Source organism: Sphaeramia orbicularis, chromosome 19, assembly GCF_902148855.1.
Source record: "Sphaeramia orbicularis chromosome 19, fSphaOr1.1, whole genome shotgun sequence".
Classification (NCBI taxonomy): Eukaryota; Metazoa; Chordata; class Actinopteri; order Kurtiformes; family Apogonidae; genus Sphaeramia; species Sphaeramia orbicularis.
Genome location: NC_043975.1, coordinates 16,736,536 through 16,761,252, shown reverse-complemented (window position 1 = coordinate 16,761,252; position 24,717 = coordinate 16,736,536). Strand labels below are relative to the sequence as shown.

The 24,717-nt window shown below is 35.7% G+C and overlaps 1 protein-coding gene across 6 annotated transcripts in view; it reads right to left on the bottom strand.

The window, feature by feature from the left end:
* Window positions 1-5,087: 5,087 nt before the first annotated feature.
* LOC115410092 (myocardin-like) overlaps window positions 5,088-24,717 on the bottom strand; it is a 466,879-nt gene continuing 447,249 nt past the window's right edge. For all 6 annotated transcript variants that reach the window (XM_030121535.1, XM_030121534.1, XM_030121533.1 and 3 more), the window contains 4 exons: window positions 12,948-13,094; window positions 12,465-12,593; window positions 8,124-8,181; window positions 5,088-7,985 (listed from right to left, as the gene is read on the bottom strand). In XM_030121535.1, coding sequence (XP_029977395.1) covers window positions 7,369-7,985; window positions 8,124-8,181; window positions 12,465-12,593; window positions 12,948-13,094 — 951 coding nt within the window. In that variant the 3' untranslated portion in view covers window positions 5,088-7,368. The remainder of the gene's footprint in view (window positions 7,986-8,123; window positions 8,182-12,464; window positions 12,594-12,947; window positions 13,095-24,717) is intronic.

Here is a 24,717-nt window from a genome sequence, read left to right as displayed (position 1 = left end):
TTTTTCCCACCACTTCTCTTCCTGGGACGCAGAATTGTAACATTTGTCACATTTCAATGACGTAAAGTTCGGATAAATGCGATCTGGCTGTTCAGACTGAAGTTGCATTGCAAAATATCGGATACGTATCAAATTTAGGACCACATATGAAAGTGGCCTGGGTCGGATTTGAACAAATCTGATTTGTGTTGTTCAAACTGTCTTTAACAGATCAGATACAGGTCACATATGGGCAAAAAAATTTGGATTTGGGCCACGTGTGCCTTCAGTCTGAACGTAGCCTTTGTGTTTTAATCATTTGGAAAATAGAACAACAAAAAAGCTACGAGAAGTGGATGGACGACAAGGTCCATTTGCTGAAGCAGTTTTTTGAGTTTAACTCTGTACTGCCTACATGTATTTACAATTATAGAAAAACCATCTAGTGATGTTGCTGTGACGCAGATCCTAAATTAAGTGGAGATTGTTCATTTAAATACAGCATCTACAATAATTATAATACAAATAAGTGACATTGGGCACAATTGGAATAATAGCCATTAAACAAAGTTCCAATCTCAAGTATGTAGATTATTTTACTGATGCTGCTATTGATCAGTTCCTCCAGTCAACAATCCAAACAAAACAAAAATCAGTCGAATGTCATGAAATGAATAACACCGTTACAGAAACAGGGCGTTGAAATGGATCCATGAAAGTCAGGGATCATATGTAACCAGGTAACATGCGTATATTCAGAGTGTTGAGCAGCACCTCATAAAAATAGGAATATTGAGGTAAATTTACGACAGTACAAGGGGTTAAAGTCCGTCTTTTGATTGTGTTTGACTTGTTCCTACTAGTGTTTTATAATCTGTCCATTTGAATCGGCTAAAGAGTGCATTCGCCAAATACACTAAAAAAAATTTAGTCAGAATTTAATACATTTCCAGGAATTTTTAGATCCGGTGGATACACAAAATTCCCAGGAGTTGTTCTACCCACACTGCAAATTATTTGGTTCTTACCAAAATAAAAAAAACTTAGATTTAGAAGTGTTAGCTAATTTATCTTGTTTTAAGAGTTAATTTCTTATTTTCAGTGCTCATACATCTGCAAACATGCTTATTTCTAAATTTAACGATCTTAATTCAAGAAATCTCGTCAAGTCAAATCATCTTGCTGCATGGACAGATGTTTCACTTGTTTTGAGGTCCTTTTTTTCCTCAGATTTAGTCTTTTTATCTTGTTTTTAAATGCCCCTTTTTTACAGTGCAGCTAAATACATCTCAGGTAATACATTTTCCTGGGAATGTTGGTGGAAAAGGGGCTGTAGTTCCTGCTGTTTGACCCTGAAGGTCACCACGGACCAGCATGTTCCTTCATGCCTGTGGCTGCTCTGGTGATAGAATGTTTCCCAGGACAAACCACATCTCCTCAGTCTACATTTAAGACTTTTGACATCCACCGCAGTGGTTCCCTCTCAAAGCCACGTCTACCAGTAGAGTCACTGGTTCACAGAATAGAAGTTAGTGGACGAACATCACACACACAGAGTTGGAGCTTTTGAACCAAATCGTCTTCTTGGACTTTCCTTTTCGATAATAGGACACTGTAGACACCTGTGATGTAATAAATGAGTCTAAAGGATAGGACCGGTGTTTTTCTATTCCCATGAAAATACCAAAAGCAACAAAACTCTCCACGTGCTTCTACTGGAGATATAAATCTGTAACAACAGCTAATAAATGATCGTATGTAAAAATAGCCAAAGTCCATTTTTAACGCAGCTGAACAAACACAAGTCAACCGTTTTAAACCATCAATCAATACGCATTTGTGTTTCTGATCGGAGGGATAAGACATATGTGTCACATTTGATAAGAACATCCAACATGTCATTGTGATATTTAAAATAAAAACATGCTCTTTATTCACTGTTGATATTGGTGTTTTCATGGGATTTGGTGACGAGAAGAAAAATACCGTGTTTTTCCAGCAGATGCCAATAATGTAAGATAATTAATATTGTTGCTAAAGTCTAAATGAGTTCACTACATTAGATAATAGGGGTGTGTTTTGGCAAGAATCTGGTGGAAATCAATACTGGGATCAAGATACGATATATTATCACGATACATCATGATACTGTTAAAAAGACAGTTTTTTGTTTTTCTTTTTTTTTTTAGATTATTTACTGGAAGAATTGAATTACACCAGAAATATGCACAAATACTAAACACATTTTTTATTTGATCAGAACAGGATCTAAAGCTATATCACAAAATTTTCAAATTCTCCTAGTTTCCAAAGGAACTAACGTCTGCCACTCTCAGTAAAAACAGTAAAAAGTGCTTTTAGGATCCTTCAAATAACCATTATTTAATAAAACAGTGTTAAATAATAATAAATAAGATATAAACAACAAAGAAAAACAAAAATGAAAATCCACCATATCTGCATTTGAATAAACACCTAAAAATATCAATACAGTGCTTTTTAATATTGATACAGTATCGTGAAATGAAATATCGCAATATATTGCAGAACTGATATTCTCTAACACCCCTGTTAGATAAAAACAGTTTGTAGTTTTATTACATATGGACGTAAAAAGTTGAATTAAGTCTGTTTGCTTCACATTTGATTTAATTCACTTACATTAAGGGCACTGCTGAGCTCAAAGGGGTTCTCCACTGATGGACATTTTCTTTCAGGCGACCGATTTTTTTTATTTAAATTTTTTCCACAGAAGAAATAGCTTAAATTGTTGCAGGTTAGGTTCCTGAAATAACCCCAAATTAACTAATTTATTTCATCTTTCAGTGGAGTTCCTCCTTGTGTTTTATTGTAATACCATCGGCCTCTACAGATGTCAGCCATGTTGAAAACTGCTTCCGTCAGTGGGGTGTGTTGGTGGGCGTGGGTCAGTCATGGTCAGAAGGTTTAGATGGTTTAGATCACAGGTGTCAAACATGCGGCCCGGGGGCCAAAACCGGCCCGTCAAAGGGTCCAGTCCGGCCCGTGGGATGAATTTGCAAAGTGCAAGTTAGGGCATCAAACTCAAAAATAATATCATAATAACCTATAAATAATGACAACACCAATTTTTTCTCTTTGATTTACTGCAAAAAGCATGAAATTATGAAAATATTTACATTAACAAACTATCTTTTAACAATATCATGTGAATAATTTGAACAAAATGAAGAAAATTAAGTGCAATTTTAACAATTTTCTGCCTGTTACTAAATGTTTTGTGCATATGTATAAATGATAAGTTGAGGCATAATATTATAAAATTGTACTTTTATTTCTTAACAAATTCCGTTTTTTTCAGGTTATTCACATCCTTTTTGTTTGGATAGTTTATAAATGTAAATATTGGCATAATTGAACATTATTTTTTGCACTAAGACAATTTGGAGTTGTCATTATTTATTGGTTATTTATACTATTATTTTACTGGTCCGGCCCACTTCAGATTAAATTGGGCTGCATGTGGCCCCTGAACTAAAATGAGTTTGACACCCTGGTTTAAATCCATCGTAGACATGACAGGATTTTCTTCGTCCGAGGCTCCTGTCAGGTCGGTCTCTTTCCGTTTCCTTAGAATGCTGCAGGGATTTCCACAGGCCGTTGTTGGCGTTAGCATCAGCTCCATTCCACTGATCAGAAGTCAGTGGGATTGTTCCCTCATGTTTTGATTATAGCAGAGAATCGGATCAATAGCAAATATTTGTAATCACTACCAATTTTGATCAGACAAGTTAATGGGAACAAGTGGTGCCAGGCCCCTCGCACGCGTTGTAGCTTATTTTAGCATCGATCCAGCTGATGTCTATGCATGTGCTGGTGTTAGTATATCAATAGCCTCTATATATGTGCCAAGTTTGGCGTAAATGAAAACAAAATTGACGTTTTTATAGACATTTGAAATGTCGAGCATTATAAGTAAATGGGAGAAGGAAAAAAGATGTTAAAAATTAATGCAAAATCTGAACTTTGACCTACTTTTCCTAAATTGTAATCCCATGTACTCTGGGTCACTGTCAATCTATAAACCAAATTTGGTATGAGTTCAACCAATAGTTTTGCTGTTAGTGTGTTTACCCTCCAGTATCCGGGTGCGCCTTTCAGGCACACTTTGCACTTCGTTTTAAAAAGCTTCATATTATTTTTCACAATTTAAGTAAGGTTAGAATTCAAAAGTTGTTCATTTTTGCATGATCTTTAAAATTCTGGCCACCAACTAAAATGTGCACATTGTAAACAAAAGAAAATTACAAGACTAGCATCTGTTTCCCAAGTGTGCCTGAAACACACTGTTTCTTCCATTTGATGTGTATGATTAGGGCTGACCTTGATTTACAAAAATAAAATCTGGGTGACAGATGCTAGCATTTTGGAACATTCAACCTAGTGCCAAAAATAATTATGCAAATTAACCAATGTTGGAGTTAATCATTGACATATGCCAGGCTGCAAAAATCAAATAATATGTGATCCACTTTTAATGTAGTAGATTGAAAAAAAATATTTTTTTGTGTTTTTTGCATTTAAAAAAAGGTTTGTTTACATTACAAAGACAGCATATAAAGGGTTAAAAAATGTGACAATTATTGAGTATTTGGTATTTTTATTTACGGCTCAAGTTGATGAAATAGAAAAAAGTCTAAAAGAATTAAAAACAAACTGTATGAATTTTTTTTTAACATTATTCCACAAGTGTGCCAAAAAGGCACACTTGGTGCTTAGTAAGGGCTTTGCTGGATGGGATACCGGAGGGTCAAACAACAAACAACAAACAAACCGAACCAAAAACAATACCCCTTACCTTCCTTTTGGGGGGCGGAGCCATTATTATCATTTTTAGCAGCTGTAAATGCTGTTACCAAAAGTAAAATGCTATCATTAGCGTCACACATCAACTAAATATTTAGTAGATTGAAGAAACATGGCATCACTGATTGGTTTCTGAATTGCTTTTTACAGTCAGTGCAATTTGGTCATGAAATGACTATATTTGGGCAAAATGGGCGGAGCTACAGGTGTGTGAGGGGTCATGCTAGCTTACTGACTATGTAAAGCAGTAAACTGCGTCAAGCTGCAGAGTTGGGAGTGGAATCTATTACAAAAAAAAAAAAGCATACGTCTCGTCCCTGCAGCACTCTATTCGTAAACGTAAAACGGTTCAAAACCCCGAGGAAGCCCGGTTATCGCCATTTGACACGACAGGACGAGCTGCAAACGGTCTCCAGATCTGTTCTTCTCTCACGGAATACGTTTCCAGGAAGCTAACTTACCGCTGGTGAATATGAATCTCCAGGGTACCATGTTGTATAAATTGCAATTTACTAGAATGTTCATATTAGATTATAAGATAATATTAAGGGCAATGAATATTATATTGTATCTTTATCGAGGGTTACAAATAAAGTTCCCATGGAAAAGATTGAAACCTGTATTGTGTGCTTCTTGTGAATCAAACATGAATAAAAGAGTAACTACAGAAACAGTTTTGCTGTGAAAAGTTTATTGCTCTTCATTTTGTATACAGGGATGCAAGCAAATACTGTTTTTTTTTTTTTCTTTACAATACTAAAGCAAGTCAGTGGCCAAGCAACATGGAAGCTTCTGTCAGGTGTCTTTTTTTTTTTTTAATGTATGTTTTTTTTTTTGTTTTTTTTTTTAACTTTTTTTCATTAGGGATAATTATGTCAAACCCCACCAGAATACAAAAGGCCTGTAGGTATTCTGTAGAAGACAGAAAAGAAACAATACCTGCTTTACCATATACTCAAATCCACTGGCGTTACTACATAACCACAGAACCCATTGAACAAGTGCAACGCTTTATAAGTACCAGGAAAAAAAAAACAAAGGAATATTTGGTCAAACAACACTGTGAGACTTTACAGGAGGACGGCACATTTTTACACGTGTTGAAAATAGACGACTATTGACCAAAAACTGAAGCCTTTAAGATGTTTGAGACTTAGTGGGGTATTAAAAGCTGGCTCCGGTACAAGTCTGATATACGCAGTTATTCACAGTAAAGATCCAAATATATTACATTTTCCTATTCACAAGTGCTAAAAATTGACATATTCGCTTCGTATCGTACTTTAAGGAAAACTGATTTAAGAAAATCATGGCTTTCTGAAGTGGTTCCTTCACTTTGCAGCACTTCTTTTTTTTTTAAAGAGTGATTTAGTAGAAAAATGTCCGTGTTCCAATGGTAGTGCTGGAGTTTTTGGGCAAAAAAAACAGAAAGCCCCAATCTATTAGAAAGGAATGTCAGTATAAATACAATAAAAAGCTTAACAGAAAACACAAAAATAAATAAATGTGATTGGAAAAGGTGAATTTTCTTAAAACAAACGTAGTTAACACAAAATAGAGATGAAGTTTACATAGATTAATCTATTCTTTTTGTTAAAGCACTTATGTGGGAACTCTATTAATATCTCATTGTCTTTCTGGGTAATAAAACATTGTAAAAATGGGCAAATTTGTATAAAAAGTACAAAAAGCTGAAAATAAGGCACGTTTCTGCCAGTCTAAGCCAATAAGACCAAAGGGTTTTTGAAGACGTTAACTTCTCTGCATTATGTCATTCTGTGGTTAAATATTCCAAATAGTGAAAAGAAACATATATAGCTATATATATATAAAGTTTTTCAAAGGAATGACAACCATTTCTACACACATTTTTCTAAGCTCAAGCAAACTGTGACAAATGTGAAAGAAACTAAAGGTGCAAAGTGAGATTTTTTTTTCATATTTACATCAAAGATGAACTGATTACACAATACACTTGATTTGTGGTTTGTTTCTTCTCCCACTCTGCTGACAAAATATGCAGACGTCAACTTGTCTCTGTCAGTACAGTTGCATTTAGGATATTTACATATTGGCCGTACTAAGCAATCCAATTCACCTTGTAGTTCCTTTCATTTTTTTCCAGTAATACAAACATAGACTCCAAAACGTATACAATGATTGTCAAAATGTGTCTTCAAGTCGAGGTGGTATTAACACTGATATTGCATAAAGTGTGGTTTAAAGCTCTGTAATCATGCGTTTCCTTTAACAAAGTCCTTCATGTGTTTGTACTTCGTGTGCATCATCGTCCAACAGGACAAAGACTATGTCAAAAAAGCACCTTGTGTTGGATCGTGGGTTTGACGACATGAGAACGTCGTTGCAGCGAAGTGAAGACTTTAAACTGGAGATCAACATGTGACGTGGTCTTTGGATGGAGGTCAAAGGTCGACCCCGCTGTGCGATAAACAGAAGCGGACTGTGGCACTTGGACTGAAGCTGGATTTGAAGCGGCTCCTTCTTTGGTTTGGTCTTTCTACGGGTGCTTTGGTTCCGTGGCTCTCACCAGTGCTCCAGGTGAAGGTCCATGGCAGAGTTCAAGTTAATATCTGTGACATCCAGGAACTCGGTGTTAAAGATGCTGGGGCCGCTGGGCGGAGCCACGCTGAACGCCATGGCCGAGCTGGGCGGCGTCAGGTCCAGCCACTCCATCGTCTCCCATGGCGTCTCGCTGAAGGTCATACTGACCATCCCCTGCACCTCGGGGACGGCCGACACTTTGGCGCCGACGGGCGACAGTGAGGCGTCCATCAGATCCCTGTTGGCCAGAAGTTTGTCCTGTAGGGAGGGGTGGGGGTGGCGATGGTGGCCGTGGGGGCTGCTGTACCCTTCGCCGTCTCGGTTCCCTTCGTCTTCCTGGTTGCCGTCCTCGGTGGCCATTTTAAGAAAGGCCACCTCCCCTCCTCGGCCGACGGGACTGCTTAGCAGAGTTTCCAGGTGGCCGTCTGCGATGTGATTGGCCGAGTGGTCGTAGGGGAGCTGGGTGGGGGACGGGTGCTCGTAGTGGCGGTGGAACCTCGGGACGAGGAGTCCGGGACACCCTGGGGACACAGTAATGTGAGGGACAACTTTGGTTACACAGGACCTCTCCTTGTCTTCTCTGGCGTTAGCTGGCATCTCTTGAAGAGAAAGAGGAGAGGAGGGGGGTCACAGAGGTTCAGGGTCCGACAGCAGAGGGTGGGTTCACACTACAGACTCTAGACCAGTCAGCTCAGCATGCATCAGTCCACTAACAGCTACCGTGGATTTCATCTTACCTCCGCTCTCTATCAGCACGTCCAACAGTTCGTCCATCTGCTGACTTCTGCTCAGCTGCTGTAACGGTGAGAAAAAGCTGATTAACACACAAGAACTGTCTTCATCATCGAAACCTTCTGTCTTTTTTTAATGAATTCAAGGTTCAGTCTGTAAACTTCAGCGGCATCTACTGGTCAGTGTCCACCTTACAACAAACCAAATACTGCCCCCTCCAGACTAGGGTGGTCCAAACAATTTTTTTTTAAGATACTCTGGATTAGAACCCTGCATTTGGTTCCATATCTGGACAAATTACTTCAGTCCAAATTTTATGCAAATTAATTAATATTTAGAGGTTGCACAAGACACGAGAAGATTGCTCTATAAACTATAACAGAACTAGCCAAATGAATAAGGCATATTAGAATAATTTGTAATTTTATCCTCAAAATCAAACTGCAACTCGCATAAAAATGTTACTTAGAAAGTCCAGCAACCACTGTTGCTTTATTGAAATTACAAAAAATGTTCCTGTGTTCTTTGACAACTTGGAGCCAATACTGTTTGTGATCTTCATTTTTGTTCGGCTACAGTCGAAGTCTTGAATAAGCTCCGCCCCTCTTTCAGCAACATCATTGACAACTTTTCTGGAATGCACAGTTTTATCATCCTTCATCAGCCCAGTCTTCTGGAGGAATTCTGAACAATGTTTGTGGCAGATCCAAAGTTTCAAACAAACGCATGGTGCTGGTGGTGACAAAACCACTGATCTGCTTCCCTTCATAATCTGATGGACTAAGGGCATCCCAACGCTTTAGTGGAACCGAAAGAACCTTCATTTTCCATCATGTTGTGAACCATCAGCTGCTTCTGCTCTGGTGTCACACTGGAGTCCCAGAATGCCAGGCCAACCAGTTCTTCACTCCAGTACCACAGATGTCGGCAGCCTTACTTCATACATATTTTGCTAGATGCTACTTTTACTGCTGCGTCTCTTAGCAGGTCAGCTCGGCTATGCTGAAAATGAACAATTAGTCCATTTCTAGGAAAATTCAGGCAACTTGTGCAACCTCTAAAACATCTCCTTTTTCTTCCAAATTTTTTCCTAAATCATCTTTTGAACGCCAAAACCTAATGCAGGGTTCTAATTGAGGTTATCTGAAACTTTATTTTTTACCAGGATTGTTGGACCACCCTAGTGTGGCCACTTAAAACAAAGGCCCGTGTTAGAACCGGTGTTTAGTTCGTCTGTTCTGGACTTTTGTTTAAGGCAATAAAACTCAACTCTAACTACAGAAGGTACAACGCACGATAAAACAGTAAAAGGAAGACGTCTCCTTAGTGTTGTATCAAAAACACGGTGGATTCGTCCAAAGAACACGATCACAGATACATTTTATTTATACAGTTAGATCCCTCTAAATTTTACACACTGAACCTTTATATAAAATGTTTTAACATGACAAAGATTCAAGCTCTGAAGCAGTAAAGTTACAAACGTGCAGAACAGGGAACCAGTCATACAAACACATCTTGGAACCAGATAACCTCGGAAAAGTAACTGCAGTTTTCCTTCCTCTTCTACAGTCCAATGGAGATGAATAACGGCATCGGACATTTATATGACCCTAATTCAGCAACATTTCAACTATTAAAACAATTATTTCTCTAAAAACATGAACATAGTTGACCTGGGATGTTCATGTGCCTCCTGTTGCTGTATTGCCTCAATACTGGGTTTGCAACATTAGGTAGATAGCTTGGAGGTCCTTTTCAACTTTTTTTTTTTTTTTTCCCAGAATCGTCTTAGCAGTAAAGATAGACTGATGCATTAGCTGGGAAATAAATTGATTTTTTTTTTCAATATCGGCCATTAGCTTTAATTTTTTTTTTTTTTTGAAAGCTGATATTTGATCAGTGGTAAAAATGTTATGAGATATTAGATCAGGCACGTGTGTGGGCAGCACTTGAAGTTCAGAAAATGTTAAAAGAGTACTATGCGAATGCGTGTTAATAATTTTATTTATTTTGCTGCACAAAAATCTTAATATTTGGAGTGTTTCAATTGTATTTTAAGGTCAATGTGCCTTAAATATCGGCCTCAAAAGTGAGCTGTAGACATCGGACATTGCCTGACCAAATTTTTAAATATCGGCATCGGCCTTAGAAAAACCCATATCGGTTGACCTCTAGTTAGAAGGTTAGTAATAATTTCTGTTAGCATTTTATGGAACAATTTGCCCTTAAAAGTTTCTGAGAACAGATTTTTGCAGCTTTTGGCTAGCTAATTTAAGTTCATTATTTCTAAGGTAGATCAGGTGTGCTAAAGCTGGCTAACTTTTTGGGAAAAAAAATTAGCAGTTGTTTCTACCATTTTCAAGAAGTTGTCCTCAAAATGCAAGATTTTTATGGAACAATTTTCCCTTAAAAGTTCCTGAGAACAGATTTTTGCAGCTTTTGTCTTCCTCATTTAAGTTCATTATTTCTAAAGGTAGTTAGATCAGGTGTTCTAATACAAGCTAGCTAAGTTTTGGAAAAAAAAAAAAAAAAGTAGCAGTTGTTTCTACCATTTTCAAGAAGTTCTCCTCAAAATGCAAGGTTTTTATGGAGCAATTTTCCCTTAAAAGTTCCCGAGAACAGATTTTTGCAGCTTTTGTCTTACTCATTTAAGTTCATTATTTCTACGGTAATTACATCAGGTGTGCTAATATAAGCTAGCTAACTTTTTGGGGAAAAAAAAGTACCAGTCGTTTCCACCATTTTCAAGAAGTTGTTCTAAAAATGGAAGGTTTTTATGGAATAATTGTCTCTTAAAAGTTCCTGAAAACATTTTTTTGCAGCTTTTGTCTTGCTCATTTAAGTTCATTATTTTTGATATTGTTACATCAGGTGTGCTAATATAAGCTAGCTAACTTAAAAAAAAAAAAAAAAATTAGCAGTCGTTTCTACCATTTTCAAGAAGTTCTCCTCAAAATGCAAGGTTTTTATGTAACAATTTTCCCTTAAAAGTTCCTGAAAACAAATTTTTGTAGCTTTTGTCTTACTCATTTAAGTTCATTATTTCTAAGGTTGTTACATCAGCTGTGCTAATATAAGCTAGCTAACTTTTGGGGGGGAAAAAAAAGAAAAAAGTAGAAGTTGTTTCTACCATTTTCAAGAAGTTGTTGCCAAAATGCAAAATTTTTATGGAACAATTTTCCCTTAAAAGTTCCTGAGAACAGATTTTTGCAGCTTTTGTCTTACTCAATTTCATTATTTCTAAGGTTGTTACATCAGGTGTGCTAAAATAAACTAGCTAATTTTTTTGAAAAAAAAAAAAAAGTAGCAGTTGTTTCTACCATTTTCAAGAAGTTCTCCTCAAAATGCAAGGTTTTTATGGAGCAATTTTCCCTTAAAAGTTCCCGAGAACAGATTTTTGCAGCTTTTGCCTTGCTCATTTAAGAGAATTATTTTTGAGGTTGTTACATCAGGTTTGCTAATATAAGCTAGCTAACTTTTATGAAAAAAAAAAAAAAAAAAAGTTGCAGTTGTTTCTACCATTTTCAAGAAGTTCTCTTCAAAATGCAAGGTTTTTACAGAACAATTTTCCCTTAAAATTTCCTGAGAACAGATTTTTGCAGCTTTTGTCTTACTCAGTAAAGTTCGTTATTTCTAAGGTAGTTAGATCCGGTGTGCTAATATAAGCTAGCTACCTTTTTGAAAAAAAAAAAAAAATTAGCAGCTGTTAAGTTGTCCTCAAAATACAAGGTTTTTATGGAACAATTTTCCTGTAAAAGTTCCTGAAAACCAATTTTTGTAGCTTTTGTCTTGCTCATTTAAGTTCATTATTTCTAAGATCATTAACATCAGTTGTGTTAATGTAGACTAGCTTTTTGAGAGAATAAAAAGTAGCAGTCGTTTCTACCATTTTCAAGAAGTTCTCCTCAAAATACAAGGTTTTTATGGAACAATTTTCCCTTAAAAGTTCCTGAAAACAGATTTTTACAGCTTTTGTCTTGCTCATTTAAGTTAATTATTTTTGAGGTTGTTACATCAAGTCTGCTAATATAAGATAGCTAACTTTAAAAAAAAAAAAAAAAAAAAAAAAAAAAGTAGTTGTTTCTACCATTTTCAAGAAGTTCTCCTCAAACTGCGAGGTTTCCATCTGCTTTCAAGAAACATTTGTAGAACTGAAATACATACATGGGAAGTCAGTGCAAAAGCGATGGATGAAGCATGAAGTGTGACACAAGTAATGGGTTTAAAGTGACAAAAAAAAGAGAAACTAGAGAGAGAAAATGGAATTAGAGCAACGCCGATAGTTAAAATAATATCTCTGGCCAGCTGATACCTAGTAAATTTGAGCGCGGGTTTGAGTTTACCTGCTTGACTGCATCTTCATAGCATGGGGGCTGTCTTAAGTCAGATGCAGCTGAATCTGAGCTACTGAAGGCCGGGGTAGAGACCTGGCACTTTAGGCCAGCATGTCGAGGAGAGGACAATACTGACATCTACATGAAAAATAGGCGAGAAGTGACATTAGCGCACCAATTAGAATAGGACGCTCTTAAACGTGGATGTAGTGTAGATAACAAGCAGAAAGAACGACCAATTAGGCCTCGATTCAGGACTACGCTCATCACATCGGACATTTAATGGGTTGGCGTTGAGTTTTTGAAGGAAAGGTCAACGTGAAGGAATGTGTGATAACTGTCAAAGAGTGAAAATATGACAAGAGTGACAATGGACGTCATAACAGAAGATGGTCAGAGACGAATGGGAAAGAAAAAAACTTTACGTGAATGTGAGGTGAATCAGACTAACAGCACGACAACGGCATGATCGTCACTGTCGGCGGTGTGTACCTTGGGGGTCATGTTGGGGTTCTCGCTCTTGGCTGAAGCTGTGTGGTTAAGGCCACAGTCGGCGGAGCTGGGGAAGACTCCCTGAAGGCTTCTTTGGTCAGAGGGGTAAGAACAGTTGACCAGCTGCCCACCGCTCTTCTGCTGCATCTGGACATAAACAAAGGGAAAATGTCAGCAAAATCCACCATAAAAAACATGAACAACGACATTGTAACATCCAAACACAATTAAAATACTCATGAAAAAGCTAGTTTTTGGTTTTTACTTTTGTCTTTGTTACTTGGGTATAATTTGTTATGACGATGAGTAGAATATGAGTCATTAAATAATGTGTAAAAAGGAAATGATGAACTCCTTAACTTTGAGAACACCTAATAAACAACTTCCATCCAATGGTTCCCTTATGTGTTTAAAGGGGTTTCAAGACTTTTTTCGAAAATTCATCAAATGCCTCTGGTGGTCAGTTGGTAAGGCTACAGTATGTGCTCCAAAAATGGTCATTCTGGAAACATGATGATATTTGAATAAAAAGTGCTCAAGATTATTACTGAGGGACATCCAATGGTTCCTTCAGGTGTTTAAAGGTGTTTCACGACTTTATTTCAAAATCCATCAGAGACCTCTGGTGGTCAGTTGGTAAGGCTATAGTATGTGCTCCAAAAATGGACATTCTGGACACATTTTAAAATTTGAATAAAAAGTACTCTAGATTATTACTGAGGTCAATCAAATACTACCCTGAGGTGTTTCAAGGTGTTTTAAGACTTTATTCTAAAAAAAAAAAAAATCATTAAAAGCGTCTTGTGGTCAGTTGGTAAGGCTATAGTATGTGCTCCAAAAATGGTCATTCTGGACAAATGATTACATTTGAATAAAAAGTGCTCTAGATTATTACTGAGGTCAATCAAGTAGTTCCCTGAGGTGTTTAAAGGTATTTGAAGACTTTATTCTAAAAAAAAAAAAAAAATTCATTAAAAGCCTCTGGTGGTCAGTTGGTAAGGCTATAGTATGTGCTCCAAAAATGGTCATTTTGAAAATATCATAAAATTTGGAGAAAAAGTGCTCTACATCATCATTGAGGGCGTTCCAATGGTTCCCTGAGGTTTTAAAAGTGTTTCAAGATTTATTCTAAAAAAAAACAGAATCAAAACCTTTTGGTGGTCAGTTGGTAAGTTGGTATGTGCTCCAAAAATGGTCATTCTGGAAACATTTTCAAATTTCAATAAAAAGTGCTCTACCTCATCACTGAGGGCATTCTAATTGTTCCCTGAGGTTTTAAAGGTGTTTCAAGACTTTATTCTGAAAAAAAAAAAAAAAAAATCATTTAAATCATCTCTTGGTCAGTTGGTAAGGCTATAGTATGTGCTCCAAAAATGGTCATTTTGGACACATCATAAAATTTGGAGAAAAAGTGTTCTCCATCATCACTGAGGACGTTCCAATGGTTCACTGATGTTTTTAAATGTATTTCAAGAATTTATTCTAAAAAAAAAAAAATAATAATTAAAACCTTCTGGTGGTCAGTTGATAAGGCTATAGTATGTGCTCCAAAAACGGCCATTCTGGACACATTTTCAAATTTGAATAAAAAGTGCTCTAGATTATTACTGTGGTCAATCAAGTAGTTCCCTGAGGTTTTTAAAGGTGTTTCAGGACTTTATTCTGAAAAAAAAAAAAAAAAAAAATCATTTAAAACATCTTGTGGTCAGTTGGTAAGGCTATAGTATGTGCTCCAAAAATGGTCATTTTGGACACATTCTCAGATTTGGAGAAAAAGTGTTTTAGATCATCACTGAGGGCGTTCCAATGGTTCCTTAACGTTGTTAAAAGTGTTTCAAGACTTTATTCAAAAAAAAAAAAAAAAATTTAAAACTTCTGGTGGTCAGTTGGTAAGGCTATACTATGTGCTCCAAAAACGGTCATTTTGGACACATTTTCAAATTTGAATAAAAAATGCTCCAGATTATTACTGGGGTCAATCAAGTAGTTCCCTGAGGTGTTTAAAGGTTTTTCAAGACTTTATTCTGAAAAAAAAAAAACAAAAAAAATCATTAAAAGCTTCTGTTGGTCAGTTTTTAAGGCTATAATATGTGCTCCAAAAATGGTCATTTTGGACACATCATAAAATTTGGAGAAAAAGTGTTCTCCATCATCACTGAGGACGTTCCAATGGTTCACTGATGTTTTTAAATGTATTTCAAGAATTTATTCTAAAAAAAATTAAAAAAAAATAATTAAAACCTTCTGGTGGTCAGTTGATGAGGCTATAGTATGTGCTCCAAAAACGGCCATTCTGGACACATTTTCAAATTTGAATAAAAAGTGCTCTAGATTATTTCTGGGGTCAATCAAGTAGTTCCCTGAGGTTTTTAAAGGTGTTTCAGGACTTTATTCTGAAAAAAAAAAAAAAAAAAAATCATTTAAAACATCTTGTGGTCAGTTGGTAAGGCTATAGTATGTGCACCAAAGATGGTCATTTTGGACACATTCTCAGATTTGGAGAAAAAGTGTTCTAGATCATCACTGAGGGCGTTCCAATGGTCCCCTGAGGTTTTAAAAGTGTTTCAAGACTTTATTCTAAAAAAAAAAAAAAAAAAAAAAATCATTTAAAGCATCTTGTGGTCAGTTGGTAAGGCTATAGTATGTGCTCCAAAAACGGTCATTCTGGACACATTTTCAAACTTGAACAAAAAGTGCTCTACATCATCACTGAGGGCGTTCCAATGGTTCCCTGAGGTTTTAAAGTTTTTTCAAGACTTTATTAAAAAAAAAAAAAAAAAAAATCATTAAAAGCATCTTGTGGTCAGTTGGTAAGGCTATAGTATGTGCTCCAAAAATGGTCATTTTGGACACGTTTTCAGATTTGGAGAAAAAGTGTTCTAGATCATCACTGAGGGCGTTCCAATGGTTCCCTGAGGTTTTAAAAGTGTTTCAAGACTGTATTCTAAGAAAAATATATTAAAAGCTCCTGGTGGTCAGTTGGTAAGGTTATAGTATGTGCTCCAAAAACGGTCATTCTGGACACATTTTCAAATTTGAATAAAAAGTGCTCTAGATTATTACTGGGGTCAATCAAGTACTTCCTTGAGGTTTTTAAAGGTGTTTCAAGACCTTATTCTGAAAAAAAAAAAAATCATTTAAAGCATCTTGTGGTCAGTTGGTAAGGCTATAGTATGTGCTCCAAAAATGGTCATTTTGGACACGTTTTCAGATTTGGAGAAAAAGTGTTCTAGATCATCACTGAGGGCGTTCCAATGGTTCCCTGAGGTTTTAAAAGTGTTTCAAGACTGTATTCTAAGAAAAATATATTAAAAGCTTCTGGTGGTCAGTTGGTAAGGCTATAGTATATGCTCCAAAAATGGTCATTCTGGACACATCATAAATTTTGGAGAAAAAGTGTTCTCCATCATCACTGAGGGCGTTCCAATGGTTCCCTGATGTTTTTAAAAGTGTTTCAAGATTTATTATAAAAAAAATGAATAAAAACCTTCTGGTGGTCAGTTGGTAAGGCTATAGTATGTGTTTCAAAAACGGTCTTTCTGGACACATTTTCAAATTTGAATAAAAAGTGCTCTACATCATCACTGAGGGCATTCCAATGGTTCCCTGATGTTTTTAAAAGTGTTTCAGTATTTATTCTAAAAAAAATTAATCAAAACCTTCTGGTGGTCAGTTGGTAAGGCTATAGTATGTGCTCCAAAAATGGTCATTCTGGACACATCATAAATTTTGGAGAAAAAGTGTTCTCCATCATCACTGAGGGCATTCCAATGGTTCCCTGATGTTTTTAAAAGTGTTTCAAGACTTTATTCTAAAAAAAAAAAAAAAAATCATTTGAAGCTTCTGGTGGTCAGTTGGTAAGGCTATAGTATGTGCTCAGAAAATGGTCATTTTGGAGACGTTTCTAGATTTGGAGAAAAAGTGTTCTAGATCATCACTGAGGGCGTTCCAATGGTTCCCTGAGGTTTTAAAAGTGTTTCAAGATTTATTATAAAAAAAATGAATAAAAACCTTCTGGTGGTCAGTTGGTAAGAATATAGTATGTGCTCCAAAAATGGTCATTCTGGACACATTTTCAAATTTGAATAAAAAGTGCTCTAGATTATTACTGTGGTCAATCAAGTACTTCCTTGAGGTTTTTAAAGGTGTTTCAAGACTTTATTCTGAAAAAAAAAAAAAAAAAATCATTTAAAGCATCTTGTGGTCAGTTGGTAAGGCTATAGTATGTGCTCCAAAAATGGTCATTTTGGACACGTTTCTAGATTTGGAGAAAAAGTGTTCTAGATCATCACTGAGGGCGTTCCAATGGTTCCCTGATGTTTTTAAAAGTGTTTCAAGACTTTATTCTAAAAAAAAAAAAAAAAAATCATTTGAAGCTTCTGGTGGTCAGTTGGTAAGGCTATAGTATGTGCTCCAAAAATGGTCATTTTGGACACGTTTTCAGATTTGGAGAAAAATTGTTCTAGATCATCACTGAGGGCGTTCCAGTGGTTCCCTGAGGTTTTAAAAGTGTTTCAAGACTGTATTCTAAGAAAAATATATTAAAAGCTTCTGGTGGTCAGTTGGTAAGGCTATAGTATGTGCTCCAAAAATGGTCATTTTGGACACGTTTCTAGATTTGGAGAAAAAGTGTTCTAGATCATCACTGAGGGCATTCCAATGGTTCCCTGAGGTTTTAAAAGTGTTTCAAGATTTATTATAAAAAAAATGAATAAAAACCTTCTGGTGGTCAGTTGGTAAGGCGATAGTATGTGCTCCAAAAATGGTCATTCTAAAAACATCATAACATTTGGAGAAAAAGTGCTCTACATCATCACTGAGGGCGTTCCAATGGTTCCCTGAGGTTTTAAAAGTGTTTCAAGACTGTATTCTAAGAAAAATATATTAAAAGCTTCTTGAGGTCAGTAGGTAAGAATATAGTATGTGCTCCAAAAATGGTCATTCTGGACACATTTTCAAATTTGAATAAAAAGTGCTCTAGATTATTACTGTGGTCAATCAAGTACTTCCTTGAGGTTTTTAAAGGTGTTTCAAGACTTTATTCTGAAAAAAAAAAAAAAATCATTAAAACATCTTTTGGTCAGTTGGTAAGGCTATAGTATGTGCTCCAAAAATGGTCATTTTGGACACGTTTTCAGATTTGGAGAAAAATTGTTCTAGATCATCACTGAGGGCGTTCCAATGGTTCCCTGAGGTTTTAAAAGTGTTTCAAGACTGTATTCTAAGAAAAATATATTAAAAGCTTCTGGTGGTCAGTTGGTAAGGCTATAGTATGTGCTCCAAAAATGGTCATTTTGGACACGTTTTCAGCTTTGGAGAAAAATTGTTCTAGATCATCACTGAGGGCGTTCTAATGGTTCCCTGAGGTTTTAAAAGTGTTTCAAGACTGTATTCTAAGAAAAATATATTAAAAGCTTTTGGTGGTCAGTTGGTAAGGCTATAGTATGTGCTCCAAAAATGGTCATTTTGGACACGTTTTCAGATTTGGAGAAAAAGTGTTCTAGATCATCACTGAGGGCGTTCCAATGGTTCCCTGAGGTTTTAAAAGTGTTTCAAGACTGTATTCTAAGAAAAATATATTAAAAGCTTCTGGTGGTCAGTAGGTAAGGCTATAGTATGTGCTCCAAAAATGGTCATTCTGGACACATTTTCAAATTTGAATAAAAAGTGCTCTACATTATTACTGTGGTCAATCAAGTACTTCCTTGAGGTTTTTAAAGGTGTTTCAAGACTTTATTCTGAAAAAAAAAAAAAAAAAAAATCATTTAAAGCATCTTTTGGTCAGTTGGTAAGGCTATAGTATGTGCTCCAAAAATGGTCATTTTGGACACGTTTTCAGATTTGGAGAAAAAGTGTTCTAGATCATCACTGAGGGTGTTCGAATGGTTCCCTGAGGTTTTAAAAGTGTTTCAAGACTGTATTCTAAGAAAAATATATTAAAAGCTTCTGGTGGTCAGTTGGTAAGGCTATAGTATGTGCTCCAAAAATGGTCATTTTGGACACGTTTTCAGATTTGGAGAAAAAGTGCTCTACATCATCACTGAGGGCGTTCCAATGTTTCCCTGATGTTTTTAAAAGTGTTTCAAGATTTATTCTAAAAAAAATGAATCAAAACCTTCTGGTGGTCAGTTGGTAAGGCTATAGTATGTGCTCCAAAAATGGTCATTCTGGACACATCATAAATTTTGGAGAAAAAGTGTTCTCCATCATCACTGAGGGCATTCCAATGGTTCCCTGATGTTTTTAAAAGTGTTTCAAGACTTTATTCTAAAAAAAAAAAAAATCATTTAAAGCATCTTGTGGTCAGTTGGTAAGGCTATAGTATGTGCTCCAAAAACGGTCTTTCTGGACACATTTTCAAATTTGAATAAAAAGTGCTCTACATCATCACTGAGGGCATTCCAATGGTTCCCTGATGTTTTTAAAAGTGTTTCAGTATTTATTCTAAAAAAAATGAATCAAAACCTTCTGGTGGTCAGTTGGTAAGGCTCCAAAAATGTGTATGTGCTCCAAAAATGGTCATTTTAAAAACATCACAAAATTTGGAGAAAAAGTGCTCTACATCATCACTGAGGGCGTTCCAATGGTTCCCTGAGGTTTTAAAAGTGTTTCAAGACTGTATTCTAAGAAAAATATATTAAAAGCTTCTGGTGGTCAGTAGGTAAGGCTATAGTATGTGCTCCAAAAATGGTCATTTTGGACACGTTTTCAGATTTGGAGAAAAATTGTTCTAGATCATCACTGAGGGCGTTCCAATGGTTCCCTGAGGTTTTAAAAGTGTTTCAAGACTGTATTCTAAGAAAAATATATTAAAAGCTTTTGGTGGTCAGTTGGTAAGGCTATAGTATGTGCTTCAAAAATTGTCATTTTGGACACGTTTTCAGATTTGGAGAAAAATTGTTCTAGATCATCACTGAGGGCGTTCCAATGGTTCCCTGAGGTTTTAAAAGTGTTTCAAGACTGTATTCTAAGAAAAATATATTAAAAGCTTCTGGTGGTCAGTTGGTAAGGCTATAGTATGTGCTCCAAAAATGGTCATTCTGGACACATCATAAATTTTGGAGAAAAAGTGTTCTCCATCATCACTGAGGGCGTTCCAATGGTTCCCTGATGTTTTTAAAAGTGTTTCAAGACTTTATTCTAAAAAAAAAAAAAAAATCATTTAAAGCATCTTGTGGTCAGTTGGTAAGGCTATACTATGTGCTCCAAAAATGGTCTTTCTGGACACATTTTCAGATTTGAATAAAAAGTGCTCTACATCATCACTGAGGGCATTCCAATGGTTCCCTGAGGTTTTAAAAGATTTTCAAGACTGTATTCAAGAAAAATATATTAAAAGCTTCTGGTGGTCAGTAGGTAAGAATATAGTATGTGCTCCAAAAACGGTCATTCTGGACACATTTTCAAATTTGAATAAAAAGTGCTCTAGATTATTACTGTGGTCAATCAAGTACTTCCTTGAGGTTTTTAAAGGTGTTTCAAGACTTTATTCTGAAAAAAAAAAAAAAAATCATTAAAAACATCTTGTGGTCATTTGGTAAGTATATAGTATGTGCTCCAAAAACGGTCTTTCTGGACACATTTTCAAATTTGAATAAAAAGTGTTCTCCATCATCACTGAGGGCATTCCAATGGTTCCCTGATGTTTTTAAAAGTGTTTCAAGACTTTATTCTAAAAAAAAAAAAAAATCATTTAAAGCATCTTGTGGTCAGTTGGTAAGGCTATAGTATGTGCTCAAAAAACGGTCTTTCTGGACACATTTTCAAATTTGAATAAAAAGTGCTCTACATCATCACTGAGGGCGTTCCAATGGTTCCCTGAGGTTTTAAAAGTGTTTCAAGAGTGTATTCTAAGAAAAATATATTAAAAGCTTCTGGTGGTCAGTTGGTAAGGCTATAGTATGTGCTCCAAAAATGGTCATTTTGGACATGTTTTCAGATTTGGAGAAAAATTGTTCTAGATCATCACTGAGGGCGTTCCAATGGTTCCCTGAGGTTTTAAAAGTTTTTCAAGACTGTATTCTAAGAAAAATATATTAAAAGCTTCTGGTGGTCAGTTGGTAAGGCTATAGTATGTGCTCCAAAAATGGTCATTTTGGACACGTTTTCAGATTTGGAGAAAAAGTGTTCTAGATCATCACTGAGGGCGTTCCAATGGTTCCCTGAGGTTTTAAAAGTGTTTCAAGACTGTATTCTAAGAAAAATATATTAAAAGCTTCTGGTGGTCAGTTGGTAAGGCTATAGTATGTGCTCCAAAAATGGTCATTCTGGACACATCATAAATTTTGGAGAAAAAGTGTTCTCCATCATCACTGAGGGCATTCCAATGGTTCCCTGATGTTTTTAAAAGTGTTTCAAGACTTTATTCTAAAAAAAAAAAAAATCATTTAAAGCATCTTGTGGTCAGTTGGTAAGGCTATAGTATGTGCTCCAAAAACGGTCTTTCTGGACACATTTTCAAATTTGAATAAAAAGTGCTCTACATCATCACTGAGGGCATTCCAATGGTTCCCTGATGTTTTTAAAAGTGTTTCAGTATTTATTCTAAAAAAAATGAATCAAAACCTTCTGGTGGTCAGTTGGTAAGGCTCCAAAAATGTGTATGTGCTCCAAAAATGGTCATTTTAAAAACATCACAAAATTTGGAGAAAAAGTGCTCTACATCATCACTGAGGGCGTTCCAATGGTTCCCTGAGGTTTTAAAAGTGTTTCAAGACTGTATTCTAAGAAAAATATATTAAAAGCTTCTGGTGGTCAGTTGGTAAGGCTATAGTATGTGCTCCAAAAATGGTCATTCTGGACACATTTTCAAATTTGAATAAAAAGTGCTCTAGATTGTTACTGTGGTCAATCAAGTACTTCCTTGAGGTTTTTAAAGGTGTTTCAAGACTTTATTCTGAAAAAAAAAAAAAATCATTTAAAGCATCTTGTGGTCAGTTGGTAAGGCTATAGTATGTGCTCCAAAAATGGTCATTCTGGACACATCATAAATTTTGGAGAAAAAGTGTTCTCCATCATCACTGAGGGCGTTCCAATGGTTCCCTGATGTTTTTAAAAGTGTTTCAAGACTTTATTCTAAAAAAAAAAAAAAAAATCATTTAAAGCATCTTGTGGTCAGTTGGTAAGGCTATACTATGTGCTCCAAAAATGGTCTTTCTGGACACATTTTCAGATTTGAATAAAAAGTGCTCTACATCATCACTGAGGGCATCCCAATGGTTCCCTGAGGTTTTAAAAGATTTTCAAGACTGTATTCAAGAAAAATATATTAAAAGCTTCTGGTGGTCAGTAGGTAAGAATATAGTATGTGCTCCAAAAACGGTCATTCTGGACACATTTTCAAATTTGAATAAAAAGTGCTCTAGATTATTACTGTGGTCAATCAAGTACTTCCTTGAGGTTTTTAAAGGTGTTTCAAGACTTTATTCTGAAAAAAAAAAAAAAAAATCATTAAAAACATCTTGTGGTCATATGGTAAGGCTATAGTATGTGCTCCAAAAACGGTCTTTCTGGACACATTTTCAAATTTGAATAAAAAGTGCTCTACATCATCACTGAGGGCATTCCAATTGTTCCCTGATGTTTTTAAAAGTGTTTCAAGATTTATTATAAAAAAATGAATCAAAACCTTCTGGTGGTCAGTTGGTAAGGCTATAGTATGTGCTCCAAAAATGGTCATTTTGGACACGTTTTCAGATTTGGAGAAAAATTGTTCTAGATCATCACTGAGGGCGTTCCAATGGTTCCCTGAGGTTTTAAAAGTGTTTCAAGACTGTATTCTAAGAAAAATATATTAAAAGCTTCTGGTGGTCAGTTGGTAAGGCTATAGTATGTGCTCAAAAAATGGTCATTCTGGACACATCATAAATTTTGGAGAAAAAGTGTTCTCCATCATCACTGAGGGCGTTCCAATGGTTCCCTGATGTTTTTAAAAGTGTTTCAAGACTTTATTCTAAAAAAAAAAAAAAATCATTTAAAGCATCTTGTGGTCAGTTGGTAAGGCTATAGTATGTGCTCCAAAAACGGTCTTTCTGGACACATTTTCAGATTTGAATAAAAAGTGCTCTACATCATAACTGAGGGCATTCCAATGCTTCCCTGATGTTTTTAAAAGTGTTTCAAGATTTATTCTAAAAAAAAAATGATTCAAAACCTTCTGGTGATCAGTTGGTAAGGCTATAGTATGTGCTCCAAAAATGGTCATTCTAAAAACATCATAACATTTGGAGAAAAAGTGCTCTACATCATCACTGAGGGCGTTCCAATGGTGCCCTGAGGTTTTAAAAGTTTTTCAAGACTGTATTCAAGAAAAATATATTAAAAGCTTTTGGTGGTCAGTAGGTAAGAATATAGTATGTGCTCCAAAAATGGTCATTTTGGACACATTTTCAAATTTGAATAAAAAGTGCTCTAGATTATTACTGTGGTCAATCAAGTACTTCCTTGAGGTTTTTAAAGGTGTTTCAAGACTTTATTCTGAAAAAAAAAAAAAATCATTAAAAACATCTTGTGGTCATATGGTAAGGCTATAGTATGTGCTCCAAAAATGGTCATTTTGGACACGTTTTCAGATTTGGAGAAAAATTGTTCTAGATCATCACTGTGGGCGTTCCAATGGTTCCCTGAGGTTTTAAGAGTGTTTCAAGACTGTATTCTAAGAAAAATATATTAAAAGCTTCTGGTGGTCAGTTGGTAAGGCTATAGTATGTGCTCCAAAAACGGTCTTTCTGGACACATTTTCAAATTTGAATAAAAAGTGCTCTACATCATCACTGAGGGCATTCCAATTGTTCCCTGATGTTTTTAAAAGTGTTTCAAGATTTATTATAAAAAAAATGAATCAAAACCTTCTGGTGGTCAGTTGGTAAGGCTATAGTATGTGCTCCAAAAATGGTCATTCTAAAAACATCATAAAATTTGGAGAAAAAGTGCTCTACATCATCACTGAGGGCGTTCCAATGGTTCCCTGAGGTTTTAAAAGTGTTTCAAGACTGTATTCTAAGAAAAATATATTAAAAGCTTCTGGAGGTCAGTAGGTAAGGCTATAGTATGTGCTTCAAAAACGGTCTTTCTGGACACATTTTCAAATTTGAATAAAAAGTGTTCTCCATCATCACTGAGGGCATTCCAATGGTTCCCTGATGTTTTTAAAAGTGTTTCAAGACTTTATTCTAAAAAAAAAAAAAATCATTTAAAGCATCTTGTGGTCAGTTGGTAAGGCTATAGTATGTGCTCAAAAAACGGTCTTTCTGGACACATTTTCAAATTTGAATAAAAAGTGCTCTACATCATCACTGAGGGCGTTCCAATGGTTCCCTGAGGTTTTAAAAGTGTTTCAAGAGTGTATTCTAAGAAAAATATATTAAAAGCTTCTGGTGGTCAGTTGGTAAGGCTATAGTATGTGCTCCAAAAATGGTCATTTTGGACATGTTTTCAGATTTGGAGAAAAATTGTTCTAGATCATCACTGAGGGCGTTCCAATGGTTCCCTGAGGTTTTAAAAGTGTTTCAAGACTGTATTCTAAGAAAAATATATTAAAAGCTTCTGGTGGTCAGTTGGTAAGGCTATAGTATGTGCTCCAAAAATGGTCATTTTGGACACGTTTTCAGATTTGGAGAAAAAGTGTTCTAGATCATCACTGAGGGCGTTCCAATGGTTCCCTGAGGTTTTAAAAGTGTTTCAAGACTGTATTCTAAGAAAAATATATTAAAAGCTTCTGGTGGTCAGTTGGTAAGGCTATAGTATGTGCTCCAAAAATGGTCATTCTGGA